The sequence below is a fragment of the Takifugu flavidus genome, chromosome 1 (genome assembly GCF_003711565.1).
Source record: "Takifugu flavidus isolate HTHZ2018 chromosome 1, ASM371156v2, whole genome shotgun sequence".
NCBI lineage: Eukaryota > Metazoa > Chordata > Actinopteri > Tetraodontiformes > Tetraodontidae > Takifugu > Takifugu flavidus.
The window spans coordinates 14408813-14425682 of NC_079520.1; the positions used below are offsets into that span (position 1 = coordinate 14408813).

The 16870-nt window shown below is 43.6% G+C and overlaps 2 protein-coding genes across 2 annotated transcripts; one reads left to right on the forward strand and one right to left on the reverse strand.

Moving 5' to 3' along the window:
* Window positions 1-5744: 5744 nt before the first annotated feature.
* LOC130537099 (uncharacterized) lies at window positions 5745-11575 on the forward strand. Its single transcript, XM_057053588.1, has 2 exons — window positions 5745-6804; window positions 7012-11575. Exon 2 carries the CDS (start codon window positions 9979-9981, stop codon window positions 11092-11094), a length of 1116 nt encoding a protein of 371 aa, XP_056909568.1. The 5' UTR covers window positions 5745-6804; window positions 7012-9978; the 3' UTR covers window positions 11095-11575.
* Window positions 11576-12592: 1017 nt separating this feature from the next.
* LOC130533576 (myosin-6-like) lies at window positions 12593-15156 on the reverse strand. Its single transcript, XM_057047120.1, has 4 exons — window positions 15127-15156; window positions 13579-13983; window positions 12952-13491; window positions 12593-12851 (listed from the first exon to the last, which is right to left on the reverse strand). Exons 1-4 carry the CDS (start codon window positions 15154-15156, stop codon window positions 12795-12797), a joined length of 1032 nt encoding a protein of 343 aa, XP_056903100.1. The 3' UTR covers window positions 12593-12794.
* Window positions 15157-16870: the final 1714 nt, after the last annotated feature.

Genomic DNA, 16870 nt, shown 5'->3' on the forward strand with positions numbered 1-16870 from the left:
CAGTGTCAGTTGTGGCGTCAGGAGACGCATTGTCTGCGACATAATCTGACACAAAAAACAGAATTCACTCACTAAAAATAACCTCCCTGATCTGGGTAGATTTTGCTCATGCCTTGGATGAAGTGAAACTGTATTTAGGAAAAAAAGAAAGCTGTGACGATCTCATCCAATCCCTTTTCAACCTGAGGTTAATTTGCGTTTATTTTGTAGGTGCTCCTTCTCATATTTCTGCCGTTTTACTATTATTTGTTAATTATTTACACCTGTTGGACTATTATACATTGTTTTTTGTTTTTTTTAAATCTTATTCTAAATTTTAATATTTATTTTGCACCCATTTTGTGTAAAGGCCTAAAATTTAAAAACCAACTTAAAGTATAGGTACTTAAGATGTTTTAGTTCCTAAAGCTGAGCACCTGAGCAATAACCTGCACCTCTGTAACCTCTCTATCTTGCTATCGGTAAATATCTTGAGTTGTCTGCAGCCTGCAGACCTTTTGGTAATTGTGCTCCACTCACTCAAAAAGACTCTGTAGTCCCCACTAAGGATCAGTAAATTGCTTGGCTTCCAACTCAGATGACCGTGATTTCTTCAACACAAGGCAGAGAAACCACTGTCATTGTGTCTTCCAGTGACCCCTTTTTCTGGGTGACTTCCTGATAGTTGAATGACAGTATCAGCAAAGAGTTAATAGAATGTTGCAGTACTCCTTTTTGAAAGTAATTGTAATAGTTTTACACTCCCACAAAACAACCAGATTTTTTGTATGCATGACAAATTCCATTCTATAGATCCCATTAAAACCTTTAACAAAGTAATTCACAGATATTTTGTAATACCGTATATTGATATTTATGACTTTATTTGCATGGGTGTCTTTCTTCTTTTTTTCACGTCCATTTTAAATAGGATAATTCTACTTTTTTTTAAGGCTATGTGTTTAATTAGTGTTTAATTACACACATTAAGGAACAAAACACATATAAAAGCCAATAATGGGGAAAAATAGATATTAAAAAAGAAGCTATAAATTTAGTTCAGAAACTGTTTTTTTCTGCATCTGAGGAAACACTATGTTCACCTGTCTGGTTGAAGCCTTTCCTCAAATCCAGTTGCTGTTGTAGAGACGCTATCTCTTCATCCTTTTTCTTGTTCAGCTCTTTGACCTGCTGGAGTTTGTCGTTTAAGTCTCTGTTGTGCTGTTCAGCGTAGAACACTTGTCTTCCCAGCTTGTCACATTTCTGTTGCAGCTCATGGAGTTGTTTCTTCCAGTACGCCCTCTCTTTAAGCACCAGGCCATTTTCTGGACTCTCAAAGTCTCTGGGATGCTCTCTCGGTCTCCCCATCAACTCTGTCTCTGCATTAACAGTCTGAATAAACAAGAAAAAATAGGATTAAACATCAAAGAATGCATCAGTTAATATTCCTATTTTTGTAAATGCACTTTATAAAAACATTTCCAAATAAAGAATAAAATATTAAAGCAACCCAAACCAAGAAACCTCTCCAAATGTTCAGTTCCCAAATAAATTTATTTAAAATAAATAAATAAATCACTCTGAGGAAGTAAAAACAGAATTTATCTCATATCACTTAAGAAAACCAACCGGATCATCTTACCTTTCTGACGTTTCTCTTCTGTTGCCACATTTTGGTTTATTTCTGAGTTAAATTCTTACTGTTGTAGCCAAAAGTAGCAACACTCTCACAGACACAGTTTTGTATGACTTGTTTAAGAGAAATGCCCGAGATAAATGAAGTAGATTAATTTCTTGTTTGATCTTTGGGTTGTCCTTTTGTCTTTGATCCTTGCCTCATCTTCTGTCCATTGATCTGTGATTCGTGACGTCATCGCACGCTACCTTATATCCCCAGAGGACACCATAACGTTGAACGTTGTAATTAATCACTTACAGCATAAAATATCACATCAACGCAAGGAATATATTTTTGGGAGATTCCTCTGCATTATAATGGAGCCGTTCTGACAGAACATCAGGACCCCAGAAAGTCAAAGTCTGACAAAATGACTTGGCAACGAGTTGCGCGCTCCCGCTAGTTTTTTATTTATTTTTTTTGAGCGGTGCGCATGTCCTGCAACAGAGATATGGAAATGTTGATTACGTTTTTTTCCCTTTTTATTCGAGTTGATTCTTGACAGATTTCGTTTTGTGTGCTTCTTTGTGAATGAGGGATCGTGTTCCCTATTTCGTGTTTGGTTTATTCTCATTAAACGGGACTTAAGAAGACCCCAGTGCAATTGCGAGTGTGATTGTTTTGGATCTTTCTTCGACCTCCACACAACCAAGACTGTTCCAACACAGATCACCTTCTGGATGCAAGCGTGGGCCTTCTACACTGTACATGTTTAGCACGCATGCCACGCACTTAATCACTGTCATTTAGAGTTATCATCGATGCCATGATCATTACCAATGAGCCATAAAACCAGGAGAAGGCTCACAAAGAAGAGGAGAATGCTGGATTCTAATCTGCTCTGCTGTCATTGTGTGTGTGTGTGGGGGGGGGGGGGGGGTTCAGACAGAAGTCATGAAGTACAGGAAGTTAGGAATTTTTAAGCTCAATATGTTGGAAGTTGTCCCCAAAATCCTGCTTGAGGAACCAGTAATCGAGTCTCAGATGACCAGTGTCGGGTCCTGGGGTGAGTCTGCCACCTCGAGGGCAAAATGGTCCAGGCAATGTGCATATTTCACCACCTGGGGGCGCAACACTGAAAAAGGACTTCAGAGGAGGCTGTCAGCAGCATCGCTGAGATGAGGTTTCCTTGGTGTTTCAGGAAATAATGAGGTTCAGATGAAGTTCAGATGATCATCATTGATCATTTTATCAATCAAGAACTGATCTCATTATATTCATTTTTAAATATTTTATTTACAAATGATCATTGCAATGGCAAAAGGTTGACACACATTAAGGAACAAAGCACAAATAAAAGGCAATAATGTGGAAAAGTAGATATTGAAAAAGAAGCTATAAATTTAGTTCAGAAACTCGTCTTTTCTGCATCTGAGGAAACACTATGTTCACTTTCCATCCCAGTTTCTGTTGTCATCTGGGTGGAAGAATGGGACAGCGTGATGGTGGGGGGGGGGGACCAGGAGACCCTTAGCTGGATAAACACTTTGGTATCCAGCTCCAGAATTTGCTTTTCTTCTTTTTCTGCTTTGTGAACAGAAGAGCAAACAAATATTTTAGATTTCACCTCAAACAGCTGATATTTTAAAACATTTTCATCACTTTAAGTAGATTTGAGGGAACTGACCTGAAGCTGGACCTTCTCCACATGGAGATGTTGAATCTCCTGCTGGAGTCTGGTCTCCTCCTTTTTTTCCTCCTGTACTTTTCTCTCTGTTTGGATCATCTGGTTTATAATGTTCTCCCAGTGGTCACAGAGGTCGTACAGGTGGTTTATGGCCGTGTTATCTGGTCCACAGGGCTCCGTGCTGACACTCTCTTCTTTTCTGGAGAGTTGTTTCTGGCCCTGTTCAGCCACTATTACCTGGAGCTCTTTCTCCAGCCTGGAGCTCTTTTCCTCACTCTCTCTCAGAGCAGCCTCAGTCTGGGTCAGCAAGGCCAAGGTGTCCACATGAGCTTCACTCCTCAAGCTCTTTTCCCTCAACTGCTCCTCTCTTTCTGGCAGGACCTCTCTGGGTTGTCCCACCTCCTCTTCAAGGCTCCCTTCAGAGTTTTGCAGCTCTTGGGCGTCATTAATGTCATTCAGAGGAATGTTGATTTGAAGCCCGATGTCGACTTTCATGGGCTGATCATCGACCCCGTTCAGTTCCTCCTGGTTTTCACCTGTCTGAAGGCCGATGTCGACTTTCTTGGGCTGATCATCGACCCCATTCAGTTCATCCTGGATTTCACCTGTCTGAAGCCCGATGTCGACTTTCTTGGGCTGATCATCGACCCCATTCAGTTCCTCCTGGATTTCACCTGTCTGGTTGAAGCCTTTCCTCAAATCCAGTTGCTGTTGTAGAGACGCTATCTCTTCATCCTTTTTCTTGTTCAGCTCTTTGACCTGCTGGAGTTTGTCGTTTAAGTCTCTGTTGTGCTGTTCAGCGTAGAACACTTGTCTTCCCAGCTTGTCACATTTCTGTTGCAGCTCATGGAGTTGTTTCTTCCAGTACGCCCTCTCTTTAAGCACCAGGCCATTTTCTGGACTCTCAAAGTCTCTGGGATGCTCTCTCGGTCTCCCCATCAACTCTGTCTCTGCATTAACAGTCTGAAGAAACAAGAAAAAATAGGATTAAACATCAAAGAATGCATCAGTTAATATTCCTATTTTTGTAAATGCACTTTATAAAAACATTTCTAAATAAAGAATAAAATATTAAAGCAACCCAAACCAAGACTCCTCTCCAAATGTTCAGTTCCCAAATAAATTTATTTAAAATAAATAAATAAATCACTATAGGGAAGTAAAAACAGAATTTATCTCATATCACTTAAGAAAATCAACCGGATCATCTTACCTTTCTGACGTTTCTCTTCTGTTGCCACATTTTGGTTTATTTTTGAGTTAAATTCTTACTGTTGTAGCCAAAAGTAGCAACACTCTCACAGACACAGTTTTGTATGACTTGTGGCGCTAAAGAGGGAACATGACGTTCGTCGGGGGACACCACGGAGCCTGCACACGGAGCTTCCGTCTCTTCAGAAAGGCGATAATGAGCGCGTCACAGATCACGTCATTGGCGCAGAGACCCCTATTACGGCACTGAGAAATGCGGAAGAGACTTTAAGTGATGGCTTGTTGATTGCAATGATTCTGAAGGGCCTGCCGGACTCATTTAGGCCATTTTCAATCCACATAACCGCATAAGTGATGAAAAGTTAACTTTCTCAGAGTTTAAAACAAAGCTGAGGAGCTATGAGAGCACAGACAAGTTTAGTGCTGCTTCCTCAGAGGACGACAGTGTGATGGTGAGAGGAAGAGACAGCGGGAACATGAAACTGTCCTGTTTTAACTGTGGACAGAAGGGACACAAGGCCGTGGAGTGCACCTCTGCTAAGGGCGAGCACAGAGAACAGAGACAGTGGTGTCGTTTTTGCAAGAGTTCCACGCACAAGGATGCGAAAGCGGGACAAGGTGAAGCAGGCGGTGGATGAGGAGGAACACACGTTTGCTTTCAAGGTGGATGAAGTGGATGAAGTCCTGGTCAGCGGAGTGAAGGAAAAAGGCCTCATGGTTGATACAGGAGCCACGTCACACATCATCAGAGACATCGCTCAGTTCAAGGACTTTGACAGCAGTTTTGAGCCACACAAGCATGTCCTGGAGTTGGCTGATGGAGAGAGGATCAGCGGTATCGCCCTGAAGAAAAGTACAGCCAAAGTTCGCCTGAGGGACAATAAAGGTGGAATAAGTGGTGGAAACGACGCTGATTGGGGCGTTGTACGTCCCATCTTTTCCACAGGACATCTTCTCAGTCAAGGCAGCGACGTCCCAGGGAGCAACGGTCATCTTCAAAGAAGGTCAGAACAGACTTGTTCACAAGAACGGTGCAACATTTGACATCCAGGTGTATGATAGACTGTTCTATTGGAGCTGGTGGTGGATCTCCGCAGGCGTAACAACCCCCCGCCTGCACCAGTGAACATCCTGGGAACTGATGTTGACGTGGTGGAGTCCTACAAGTACCTGGGTGTTCACCTAAACAATAACCTGGAGTGGACACACAACACAGACGCCTTGTCAAGAAGGGCAACAGCAGACTGTTCCTGCTCAGGAGGCTGAGGTCTTTTGGAGTGCAGGGACCACTCCTGAGGACTTTCTATGCCTCTGTGGTGGGATCAGCCATCTTCTATGGGATTGTCTGCTGGTCCAGTAGCATCACGGACAGGGACAGAAGGAGGATGGACAGACTGGTGAGGAGGGCCAGCTCTGTCCTGGGATGTCCCCTGGACTCGGTGGAGGTGGTGGGAGACGGGAGGATGATGGCTAAGCTGTCATCCATGTTGAACAACACGTCCCCCCCCTACAGGACACCCTGACAGCACTGGGCAGCTCCTTCAGGGAGCGGCTGCTCCACCCTCGCTGTGTGAAGGAGAGGTATCGCACATCTTTCCTGCCGGCTGCTGTCAGACTGCACAACAAACATAACGCCCGCTAGCACAATCTGAATATTATATATTCTGATATGTATATTGTATTCACCCCCTTTACTATGTACAGGTATACAGAGGCCAAGTATCCATTTACCTAGATTATTGTAAATATAGATCCTCTTTGTATATTCTGTTCAATTCGATTTTATCTTATTTTTCTCTGCGTGCTCTGGCTGTTATTGCACTGTAAATTTCCCCGTGTGGGACAATAAAGGACCTGAATCTGAATTTAAGCACTGTTACAGATGATGATCAATGTCATGGGTGTTATGATGATCAAACGTGGCATGAAATTCTAGGCCACTAATTACGAGGATGTGTTAAAGTTGGAAAGTGTCACAGAGGGGATGAAAATTAAAGGTAAAACTGAAATGTCTAAGCTGAAATGTGAAGTGTGCACTGTACTGACCACAACATTGTATGTTAAAATTTGATAGTCAAGTCTGTTAAAAAACATAAAGATGTCCAATATATTATAAATAAATAAATGTAAAGTTTAAAGTACGTTTGCGGAGCAGCGCACCTGTGTAAATAGGAGCGTCGTTCGCCATCTACTGGGTAAAGTGAGCATTGCACCTTCAGGCGCTTTGACGGCACTCGCCCAAAACACCGCGGTGTTGATGACGCACAACGGTAGCGAAGCATCGTAGTTCCAGCCTTGGAGACCATTTGTAAGTGTGTTGATGTCGCGTATGTTCTATACAGAAGTTGTAGCTGTAGTGTAGATTCTTTGCGTTATTAGTCCGTGGTAATTAGCGAGTGATGCTAGCTAACATATTAGCATGTGGAGCCGTGTCGTGAGTTATATATAGATCGTCTTAGTGCGTTTGGTGTACGTGAGTGTTTTTTATGCTGTTCTATTTTCTGTATTGTTTCAGTTTTACAAAATATAACCCAATGGATAAAAGAAACAACACAGTCGAGCGTTGTTGTGGTTCTTTGGAACTCCATACTGTTAGCTGACTGCCGAGCCTCGCCCGAGAGAGAACGCGTCGTGAGGGCAGAACAGTAAAAAGACAAGAGCACAGCGGGCTGAAGAAAAAGAACAGCTCAGCAAACATGAGGCTACGATCAGGAAAGTATTACTTGAAAGAGTTCGCTCTACTTCAAGATAAAACAAATGAAGAACCACCAGCACGTGCTACAGAAAACACAAGCCAGGAGCCTCCTTCTATGTGGGGGGTTGTGGAACAAGAGGCTACGAAGGAAGCCCCTCCAAAAACAATGGATGCCAGATCCCAAATATCTAAATCCACCAGAAGCTCGCAACGATCATCAGCTTCATCAGCAGCAGCAAAGGCTGATGCGAAGGCACAGGCAGCCAAAGCCCAACGTGTCCATGCTGAAAAGGAAGCAAGTGTGATGAAACAGAAGGCAGATATGGAAGCAAGTATGTTAAAGCAAAAGGCTGACTATGATGCCAGCCTCCATCTTCTCCAGTGCCAAAAGGCTGCAGCTGAAGCTGAAGCCACCGCCTATGAGGAAGCGGGGAGCTGAGCCAGATCGGGGACGAGCCCATGGACACAGCGAAGCGCACCAGCGACCATGTTCACCAACAGTCCCAGCTTCTCTTTTCTGAGCAGCAGAGCGGGAGACCGGGGAGCGACTGGAGAAGAAAACCAGCAGAATGGTAATATCAGACACCAGACCAGCCTCCAGACGCAAAGAAAACCACACAGCCAGTTTACAAAGAGGTTAAAGGAGAACCAACAGCACAAGCAGAGGCTCATGAGACAACGCCTCATCCAGATCCATCACGCACAAGCTTCCCAGAAAGAAGATGTGTGCCCGAGCCCCAAGGCGCTCAAGACCTTGCAAGATATCTCATCCGCAAAGAAATGGTGAGTTCTGGCCTCCTGAAATTCGACGACAAACCTGAACATTATTGGTCATGGAAAGCCTCGTTTATACGTGCAACAAAAGACTTGGATCTTACAGCCAGAGAAGAGCTTGACCTGATGACAAAATGGCTTGGACCTGGATCGTCAGAACAAGCTAAACGAATTCGTGCAGTCCACGTCCTCAATCCCGGGGCAGGAGTCACCATGGTTTGGCAACGTCTTGAGGAATGTTATGGGACGCCAGAAGTCATAGAGGATGCTCTTCTAAGAAAGACTGAACAGTTTCCAAAGCTGCACAACAGAGACACTGTCGGGTTAAGAGAGCGAGGGGACATTCTCCTCGAACCTGAGTGTGCAAAAGAAGACGGTGCACTTCCGGGTCTTCTGTATTTAGATACATCACGTGGAATAAAGCAAATTGTGGAGAAACTGCCATACAACCTGCAAGAAAATGGACAGGTTTTGGGAGCAAATCCAAGGAGGATCAGAGTGGCTTTTCCTCCCTTTTTTGTTTTCTCCAACTTCGTCAGGCAACAAGCAAAGATGAAAAATGACCCAAGTTTCACCATATCTCCGACCAACAGTTCAGCGCCTCTGAAGACAGACAAACGTGAAAGACACTGCAGCAAACCTTTTGTGAAAGTGCACAAAACGGACGTTCCTGCACAACCAGCAGACACACGAGGCGATCTCTTCCCAAATAAACCAGAAGAAGCAGATCGCCAGTGCCCCAGACACAAAAAGCCCCATCCATTGGAAACATGTAAACTCTTCAGGGAAAAACCATTAGAAGAACGCAAAGTGTAGCTCAGGGAAAATGGCCTGTGTTTCAGATGTTGTGGGTCTGTACAACACAAGGCAAGAGACTGCAAAATAGATGTCAAATGCTCTGAATGTGGCAGTGATAAACATGTCAGCGTTCCATCCAGGTCCTCCTCCATCAAGACTACAGAACCACGCAGCTGACAACGATGATGCCGAAGAGCAGAGCGGAGGCTCATCTCCTCCTGTCACCTCAAGTGCACAGAGGTTGTGGAGATGTTGAAGGTTCCCGCTCATGTGCCAAAATACTGTTAGTGAAAGTGTATCCTGCCGGAGAGAAAGAGAAAGCAGTGAAGATGGACGCAGTGCTGGATGAGCAGAGCAATAAGCCTCTCGCCAAAAGTGAGTTCTTCCACCTCTTTAACATCCAAACCAACTCCACTCCAGACACGCTGAGGACACGTCCAGGAAAAATAGACACTTCTGGGAGGAGAGGTCCCAGTTTTATTCTGAGTCTGTAAACGGGAAGTTGCACCTTCCCCTTCCACCATTAACTGAATGTGACATGGTGCCTGATGATGGAGCTGAGATTCCCTCCCCAGAGATCGCACTGCATCACCCCCACGTAAAGCCAGTTGCTGACAAGATCCAACCCGTTGACGACGACGCTCCGATTCTTCTGCTCATTGGAGGAGATGTGGTGAGAGTCCATAAGGTTGGTGAGCAAATCAACGGGCCTCATGATGCACCTGACGCACAGCGGCTTGACTTGGGGTGGGTGATTGTGGGGGGAGTTTGTTTAGGGCAGGCACATAAGTGGTCAGAAATCAATGTGCACAAAACCAACATGTTGCACAGCGGTCGCTCATCGTTTCTCCCACCTTGTCCAAACACCATGTTGGTGAAGGACAGCTCTGCTTGCATGTCACAGTGTAATAGTCGTCCAGGAAGAGAAGAAAGGGCTAAACCAAGCCAGCTCAAAGACAACCTGGGACACTCCATCTTTGGAAGGTCCAAGGAGGACGACAAACCAGCGTTATCAATTGATGACAAAACCTTTCTTGCAATTATGGATGCAGACGGCAAACAGGATGAAGGAAACAGCTGGGTGGCACCTTCACCCTTTCGTTTGCCCAGAAGACAGTTGCCTAGCAACAGGGAACAAGCCTCGAAACGTCTCCAATCTCTGAGAAAAATGCTTGAGAAAAAAACGAAAAAAAGAAAGAACATTACATCAAGTTCATGCAGCAGATGATTGAAGACGATCAAGCGGAACCAGCGCCACCTATCGGCAAAGGTACAGAATGCTGGTACCTGCCAACATGTGGTGTTTACCATCCCGGACCGGACTTGAACAACTCTTTGCTCGGAGTTCTAATGCGGTTCCGGAAAGACCCGGTAGCCCTGACAGCCGACGTCCGGCAAATGTTTTATTGTTTTATCGTCCAAGAAGAGCACAGAGACTATTTGAGGTACCTCTGGTATGAAGAGAACGACGTCAATAAAAAGGTAGTTGAGTTCCGAATGAAAGTCCATGTGTTGGGGAACAGCCCTTCACCTGCTGTCGCCATCTCCTGCATGAGAAGAGCCGCCGAAACAGGTGAAGAGGAACATGGTTCGGACACAAGACGGTCTGAGAGGCAGTTTTATGTCGACGACGGTCTCACCTCAGTTCCTACTGGGGAAGAAGCTGTAAATCTTTTGACCCGAACCAAAGGAATGTTGGCAGAATCCAATCTGCGACTGCACAAAGTGGCGTCAAAGAAGAAAGAGGTAATGGAAGCCTTTTCTCCAGAAGATCTGGCCAAGGATCTGAAGGATCTGGAACTTGGAGTGGATCCTCTCCCACTGCGAAGGAGCCTCGGGCTCTCTTGGAATTTGGAAGCAGACGGCTTCACTTACCTTGTGTCTCAAGAAGAGAAGCCATTTACCCGCAGGGGAGTGTTATCAACGGTCAACAGTTTGTGCGACCCCTTGGGCGTCGTAGCGCCCATAACGATGCAGGGAAAAGCACGAGTCCGGGAGTTGTCATCTGAACAGACCGAGTGGGACGCTCCTCTCTCCCCAAAGAAGGAATCAGAATGGAACTTATGGAAAGACTCTTTGAAGGCACTCGAAGACCTACAGATACCGAGGTGCTACATCTCAACCTCTTTGTCTTCCAACCAAAGAAAAGAACTTTGCATCTTCTCAGACGCCTCCACCAAGGCGATTGGCGCCGTAGCCTACCTGAGAATAACTGGCACTGAAGGACAACATAACGGGGGTTTTGTTATGGGAAAGTCACAGTTGCCCCCCCGCCCACACAGTTCCCCGTCTAGAGCTTTGTGCTGCAGTTTTGGCTCTGGAGCTATATGAGTCGATCAGAGACGAGATGATGGAGAAGTGGATGCTGGGAAGTTTTTCACCGACAGCAACATCGTGCTTGGTTATATCTGTAACTCCACAAGAAGATTTTACAGGTATGTTTCAAACAGGGTCATCGGAATCAGAAGGTCCACTCACCCCGATCAGTGGCACCATGTACCCACACAGCTCAATCCAGCTGATGTGGCAACCAGAACCAGACCTTCAACCCAACTCCAAAGAAGGATTTGGTTCTCCGGTCCAGCCTTCCTGTATCACGACAAAACAAGAGAAACAATTGAATCAAGCTCCTTCTCACTGGTCGAGCCTGAAGCTGATGAAGACATTCGTCCTGAGGTCAAGACCTTTGTTACCAAAACTTCCAATGGTCAGTTGGGCTCACGTCGTTTTGAGAGATGTTCAAGTTGGACAGGCCTCAACAAAACGATCGCCAGACTCATTCACATTGGAACGTCTTCCAGAAGATCAGGAAATGCAGGAAGCCTTTAAGGAGGAATTGGAATGTCTGGGAACAGGACACAAAATGCCCAGACGCAGAACACCGGAAAGGCTCAATCCAATCATAGACCAAGAGGGTCTGCTTCACATTGGAGGTCAACTATCTTCAGCTGATTTGTCCAAAGACGAGAAGCAGCCTTTGATGATGCCTCACAACCACCACGTTTCAACATTGTTGGGAAGGCACTTTCACGAACAAGTAGCTCACCAAGGGCGACACCTCACCGAAGGAGCACGACGAGCTGCTGGCTACTGGATGATTGGCAGCAAGCGCTTGGTGTCTTCAATCATTGACAAGTGTGTCGCGTGTCGCAAGCTACGAGGACGGTGAGAAGAACAGAAAATGGCAGAGCTGCCGCCTGATAGACTCAGTCCTGAACCTCCATTCACGACTGTGGGTCCTGACATCTTCGGCCCTTCGGCCGTGTCAACGCGACGCACAAGAGGAGGACGTGCAGATAGCAAGTGCTGGGCAGTGCACGGCAACCAGAGCAGTCCACATTGGACTTATTGAGGCCAGGGGAGAATGCTGGATTCTAATCTGCTCTGCTGTCATTGTGGGGGAGGAGGGGGGGGGGGGGGTTCAGACAGAAGTCATGAAGTACAGGAAGTGAGGAATTTTTAAGATCAATATATGGAAGTTGTCCCCAAAATCCTGCTTGAGGGACCAGTAATCGAGTCTCAGATGAACAGTGTCGGGTCCTGGGGTGAGTCTGCCACCTCGAGGGCAAAATGGTCCAGGCAATGTGCATATTTCACCACCTGGGGGCGCAACACTGAAAAAGGACTTCAGAGGAGGCTGTCAGCAGCATCGCTGAGATGAGGTTTCCTTGGTGTTTCAGGAAATAATGAGGTTCAGATGAAGTTCAGATGATCATCATTGATCATTTTATCAATCAACAACTGATCAAGATTCAAGATAACTTTATTGATCTCATTATATTCATTTTTAAATATTTTATTTACAAATGATCATTGCAATGGCAAAAGGTTGACACACATTAAGGAACAAAGCACAAATAAAAGCCAATAATGGGGGAAAATAGATATTAAAAAAGAAGCTATAGATTTAGTTCAGAAACTGTTTTTTTCTGCATCTGAGGAAACACTATGTTCACTTTCCATCCCAGTTTCTGTTGTCATCTGGATGGAAGAATGGGACAGCGTGATGGTGGGGGGGGACCAGGAGACCCTTAGCTTGATAAACACTTTGGTATCCAGCTCCAGAATTTGCTTTTCTTCTTTTTCTGCTTTGTGAACAGAAGAGCAAACAAATATTTTAGATTTCACCTCAAACAGCTGATATTTTAAAACATTTTCATCACTTTAAGTAGATTTGAGGGAACTGACCTGAAGCTGGACCTTCTCCACATGGAGATGTTGAATCTCCTGCTGGAGTCTGGTCTCCTCCTTTTTTTCCTCCTGTACTTTTCTCTCTGTTTGGATCATCTGGTTTATAATGTTCTCCCAGTGGTCACAGAGGTCGTACAGGTGGTTTATGGCCGTGTTATCTGGTCCACAGGGCTCCGTGCTGACACTCTCTTCTTTTCTGGAGAGTTGTTTCTGGCCCTGTTCAGCCACTATTACCTGGAGCTCTTTCTCCAGCCTGGAGCTCTTTTCCTCACTCTCTCTCAGAGCAGCCTCAGTCTGGGTCAGCAAGGCCAAGGTGTCCACATGAGCTTCACTCCTCAAGCTCTTTTCCCTCAACTGCTCCTCTCTTTCTGGCAGGACCTCTCTGGGTTGTCCCACCTCCTCTTCAAGGCTCCCTTCAGAGTTTTGCAGCTCTTGGGAGTCACTGATGTCAGTCAGAGGAATGTTGATTTGAAGCCCGATGTCGACTTTCTTGGGCTGATCATCGACCCCATTCAGTTCCTCCTGGTTTTCACCTGTCTGAAGGCCGATGTCGACTCTCGTGGGCTGATCATCGACCCCATTCAGTTCCTCCTGGATTTCACCTGTCTGAAGGCCGATGTCGACTTTCTTGGGCTGATCATCGACCCCATTCAGTTCATCCTGGATTTCACCTGTCTGAAGCCCGATGTCGACTTTCTTGGGCTGATCATCGACCCCATTCAGTTCATCCTGGTTTTCACCTGTCTGGTTGAAGCCTTTCCTCAAATCCAGTTGCTGTTGTAGAGACGCTATCTCTTCATCCTTTTTCTTGTTCAGCTCTTTGACCTGCTGGAGTTTGTCGTTTAAGTCTCTGTTGTGCTGTTCAGCGTAGAACACTTGTCTTCCCAGCTTGTCACATTTCTGTTGCAGCTCATGGAGTTGTTTCTTCCAGTACGCCCTCTCTTTAAGCACCAGGCCATTTTCTGGACTCTCAAAGTCTCTGGGATGCTCTCTCGGTCTCCCCATCAACTCTGTCTCTGCATTAACAGTCTGAAGAAACAAGAAAAAATAGGATTAAACATCAAAGAATGCATCAGTTAATATTCCTATTTTTGTAAATGAACTTTATAAAAACATTTCCAAATAAAGAATAAAATATTAAAGCAACCCAAACCAAGAAACCTCTCCAAATGTTCAGTTCCCAAATACATTTTATTTAAAATTAATTAATAAATCACTCTGAGGAAATAACAGAATTTATCTCATATCACTACCCCTCTAATGCACAACATGGGTCTAAAATGACCCGTAACCATTTCCCATGTTATTTCATGTGTTTCTAAGCTGAATGTTTATAATCTATGTATTTACTCATTTATTAATAAAACTATTCATTAAATCTTAATTGTTTTATGTAGCACAAATCCTCACATTAAGTGTTCTGTTCTTCCTTTATGAATAAGCATAGCTTTTGTCAGTTTTCATGAAGTTTTCCCACGTCCACATGGGTCAGACCCACATTTGTGTAACATACAGTATTTACAGTATTTACCACTGTGGAGAAGATTGTATTTGAAGACCTGAAAGTGTCTAAGTCTTATTTTACTATAATTATCATATTACCTAATAAGAAATTTGATGTGATAACTCTGCATAATTATTGATTGTGTAATTAATTTTGAAGAATAAGTAGCTCATTTCTTGTCAGAAAGGGAAGATTTTTCAATCGGCTACCGTAGCTAGCTAGCGAGCTACCGTAGCTAGCTAGCTGTTGACATTTGACGATCATGTTTGTGTGACAAATAAACACATTTCAAGGATAAAATGTATGATTATTTGGCCTAAAGCATTGCTAAAGTGATTATTTGAAGCAAATTATTGTTATAGTTTGAAGTAATTTGATTCAAAATCACACTTGGATAAATGGGTCATTTTTACCCATGTGGTGTAGTAATCCAAAATCTATTTTATTCCTAAAATAATAAACAGAAAATGGAAGCATTGACCTTGTACTAATCAAAAACAAGATATTAAAATTATAATTGGGACATTTAATAATAAAATGAATTGATTTTTTAAAAATACAGCAAAGAAACGCTCACCCAGCCTGAAAACACATAGAAAATGAATGCGGGTCATTTTTGACCCATGTTGTGGATCAAAGGGTTAAGAAAACCAACCGGATCATCTTACCTTTCTGACGTTTCTCTTCTGTTGCCACATTTTGGTTTATTTCTGAGTTAAATTCTTACTGTTGTAGCCAAAAGTAGCAACACTCTCACAGACACAGTTTTGTATGACTTGTTTAAGAGAAATGCCCGAGATAAATGAAGTAGATTAATTTCTTGTTTGATCTTTGGGTTGTCCTTTTGTCTTTGATCCTTGCCTCATCTTCTGTCCATTGATCTGTGATTCGTGACGTCATCGCACGCTACCTTATATCCCCAGAGGACACCATAACGTTGAACGTTGTAATTAATCACTTACAGCATAAAATATCACATCAACGCAAGGAATATATTTTTGGGAGATTCCTCTGCATTATAATGGAGCCGTTCTGACAGAACATCAGGACCCCAGAAAGTCAAAGTCTGACAAAATGACTTGGCAACGAGTTGCGCGCTCCCGCTAGTTTTTTTTTTTTTTTTTTGAGCGGTGCGCATGTCCTGCAACAGAGATATGGAAATGTTGATTACGTTTTTTCCCCTTTTTATTCGAGTTAATTGGTGACAGATTTGGTGTTGTGTGCTTCTTTGTGAATGAGGGATCGTGTTCCCTATTTCGTGTTTGGTTTATTCTCATTAAACGGGACTTAACTTTGATGCACAACATGGGTCAAAAATGACCCGCATTCATTTTCTATGTGTTTTCAGGCTGGGTGAGTGTTTCTTCGATGCATTTTTTAAAATCATTTTTTTATTATTATTAAATGTCTCAATTATAATTTTAATATCTTGTTTTTGATTAGTACAAGGTCAATGCTTCCATTGTCTGTTTATTATTTTAGGAATAAAATAGATTTTGGATTACTACACCACATGGGTCAAAAATGACCCATTTATCCCAGTGTGATTTTGAATTAAATTACTTCAAACTATAACAATAATTTGCTTCAAATAATCACTTTCACAATGCTTTGGGCCAAATAATCATACATTTTATATTTGAAATGTGTTTATTTGTCATATGTAAACATGAACATTCTGTAGAATGTTCTTGTCCTTGTCAATGCTTTTCCACTCGTTCCCTTTTGCTGTGGTTGCTCTGTGTCCCTCTCAATTGGTGCATCTTAGAACCTCCTCAATGATGTTGTCACTGAATTTATCCATGTGCAGGTCCTGGGCAGCTCCTCAGAATGTTATGGCTTCTTATTCTGCTGTGAGTGGGGGGATTGTCATTACAGTAAGACCCTTTTTTACTAAATCTATTTGACTGGATCTGAATTTCCTCTTCAGAAGACTCATCAGATGAGCCCCCTTTGTCATCAGAAGAGTCTTCCTTATTCAGGAGAGACACACCCATAACTCCAGCTTGACCCTGAGGCACATAGGCTTGTCCATTATCATCATCTGAGATTTCAGACTCAGAATCAGGACCAATTCCATCCTCATCTTCCTGATCTAGTCCCTTCTGCAGCATCCCCACAACCATTTCAGCAGTGAATCTATGAACAGCCACGATCTGAATATAGAAAAGCAAATGCACAACATATTATCATCAGTATACAGAGACAAGCTTGATAGTGGGGCAGCAAGGGTTTATTATGATCTTGAGGCATTTCTAGGGACTGGATCTGTCAACTGTCGCACTAGTTTAGCTTTATTTTGGTGTCCTAGCTAAGATAGATTGCTAGCTACAATATAATATGCTATAACACAATATATCTAATAGTAGTGTATTGAATATATTTTCCTCTCTGACAAGTAATGTACTTTTT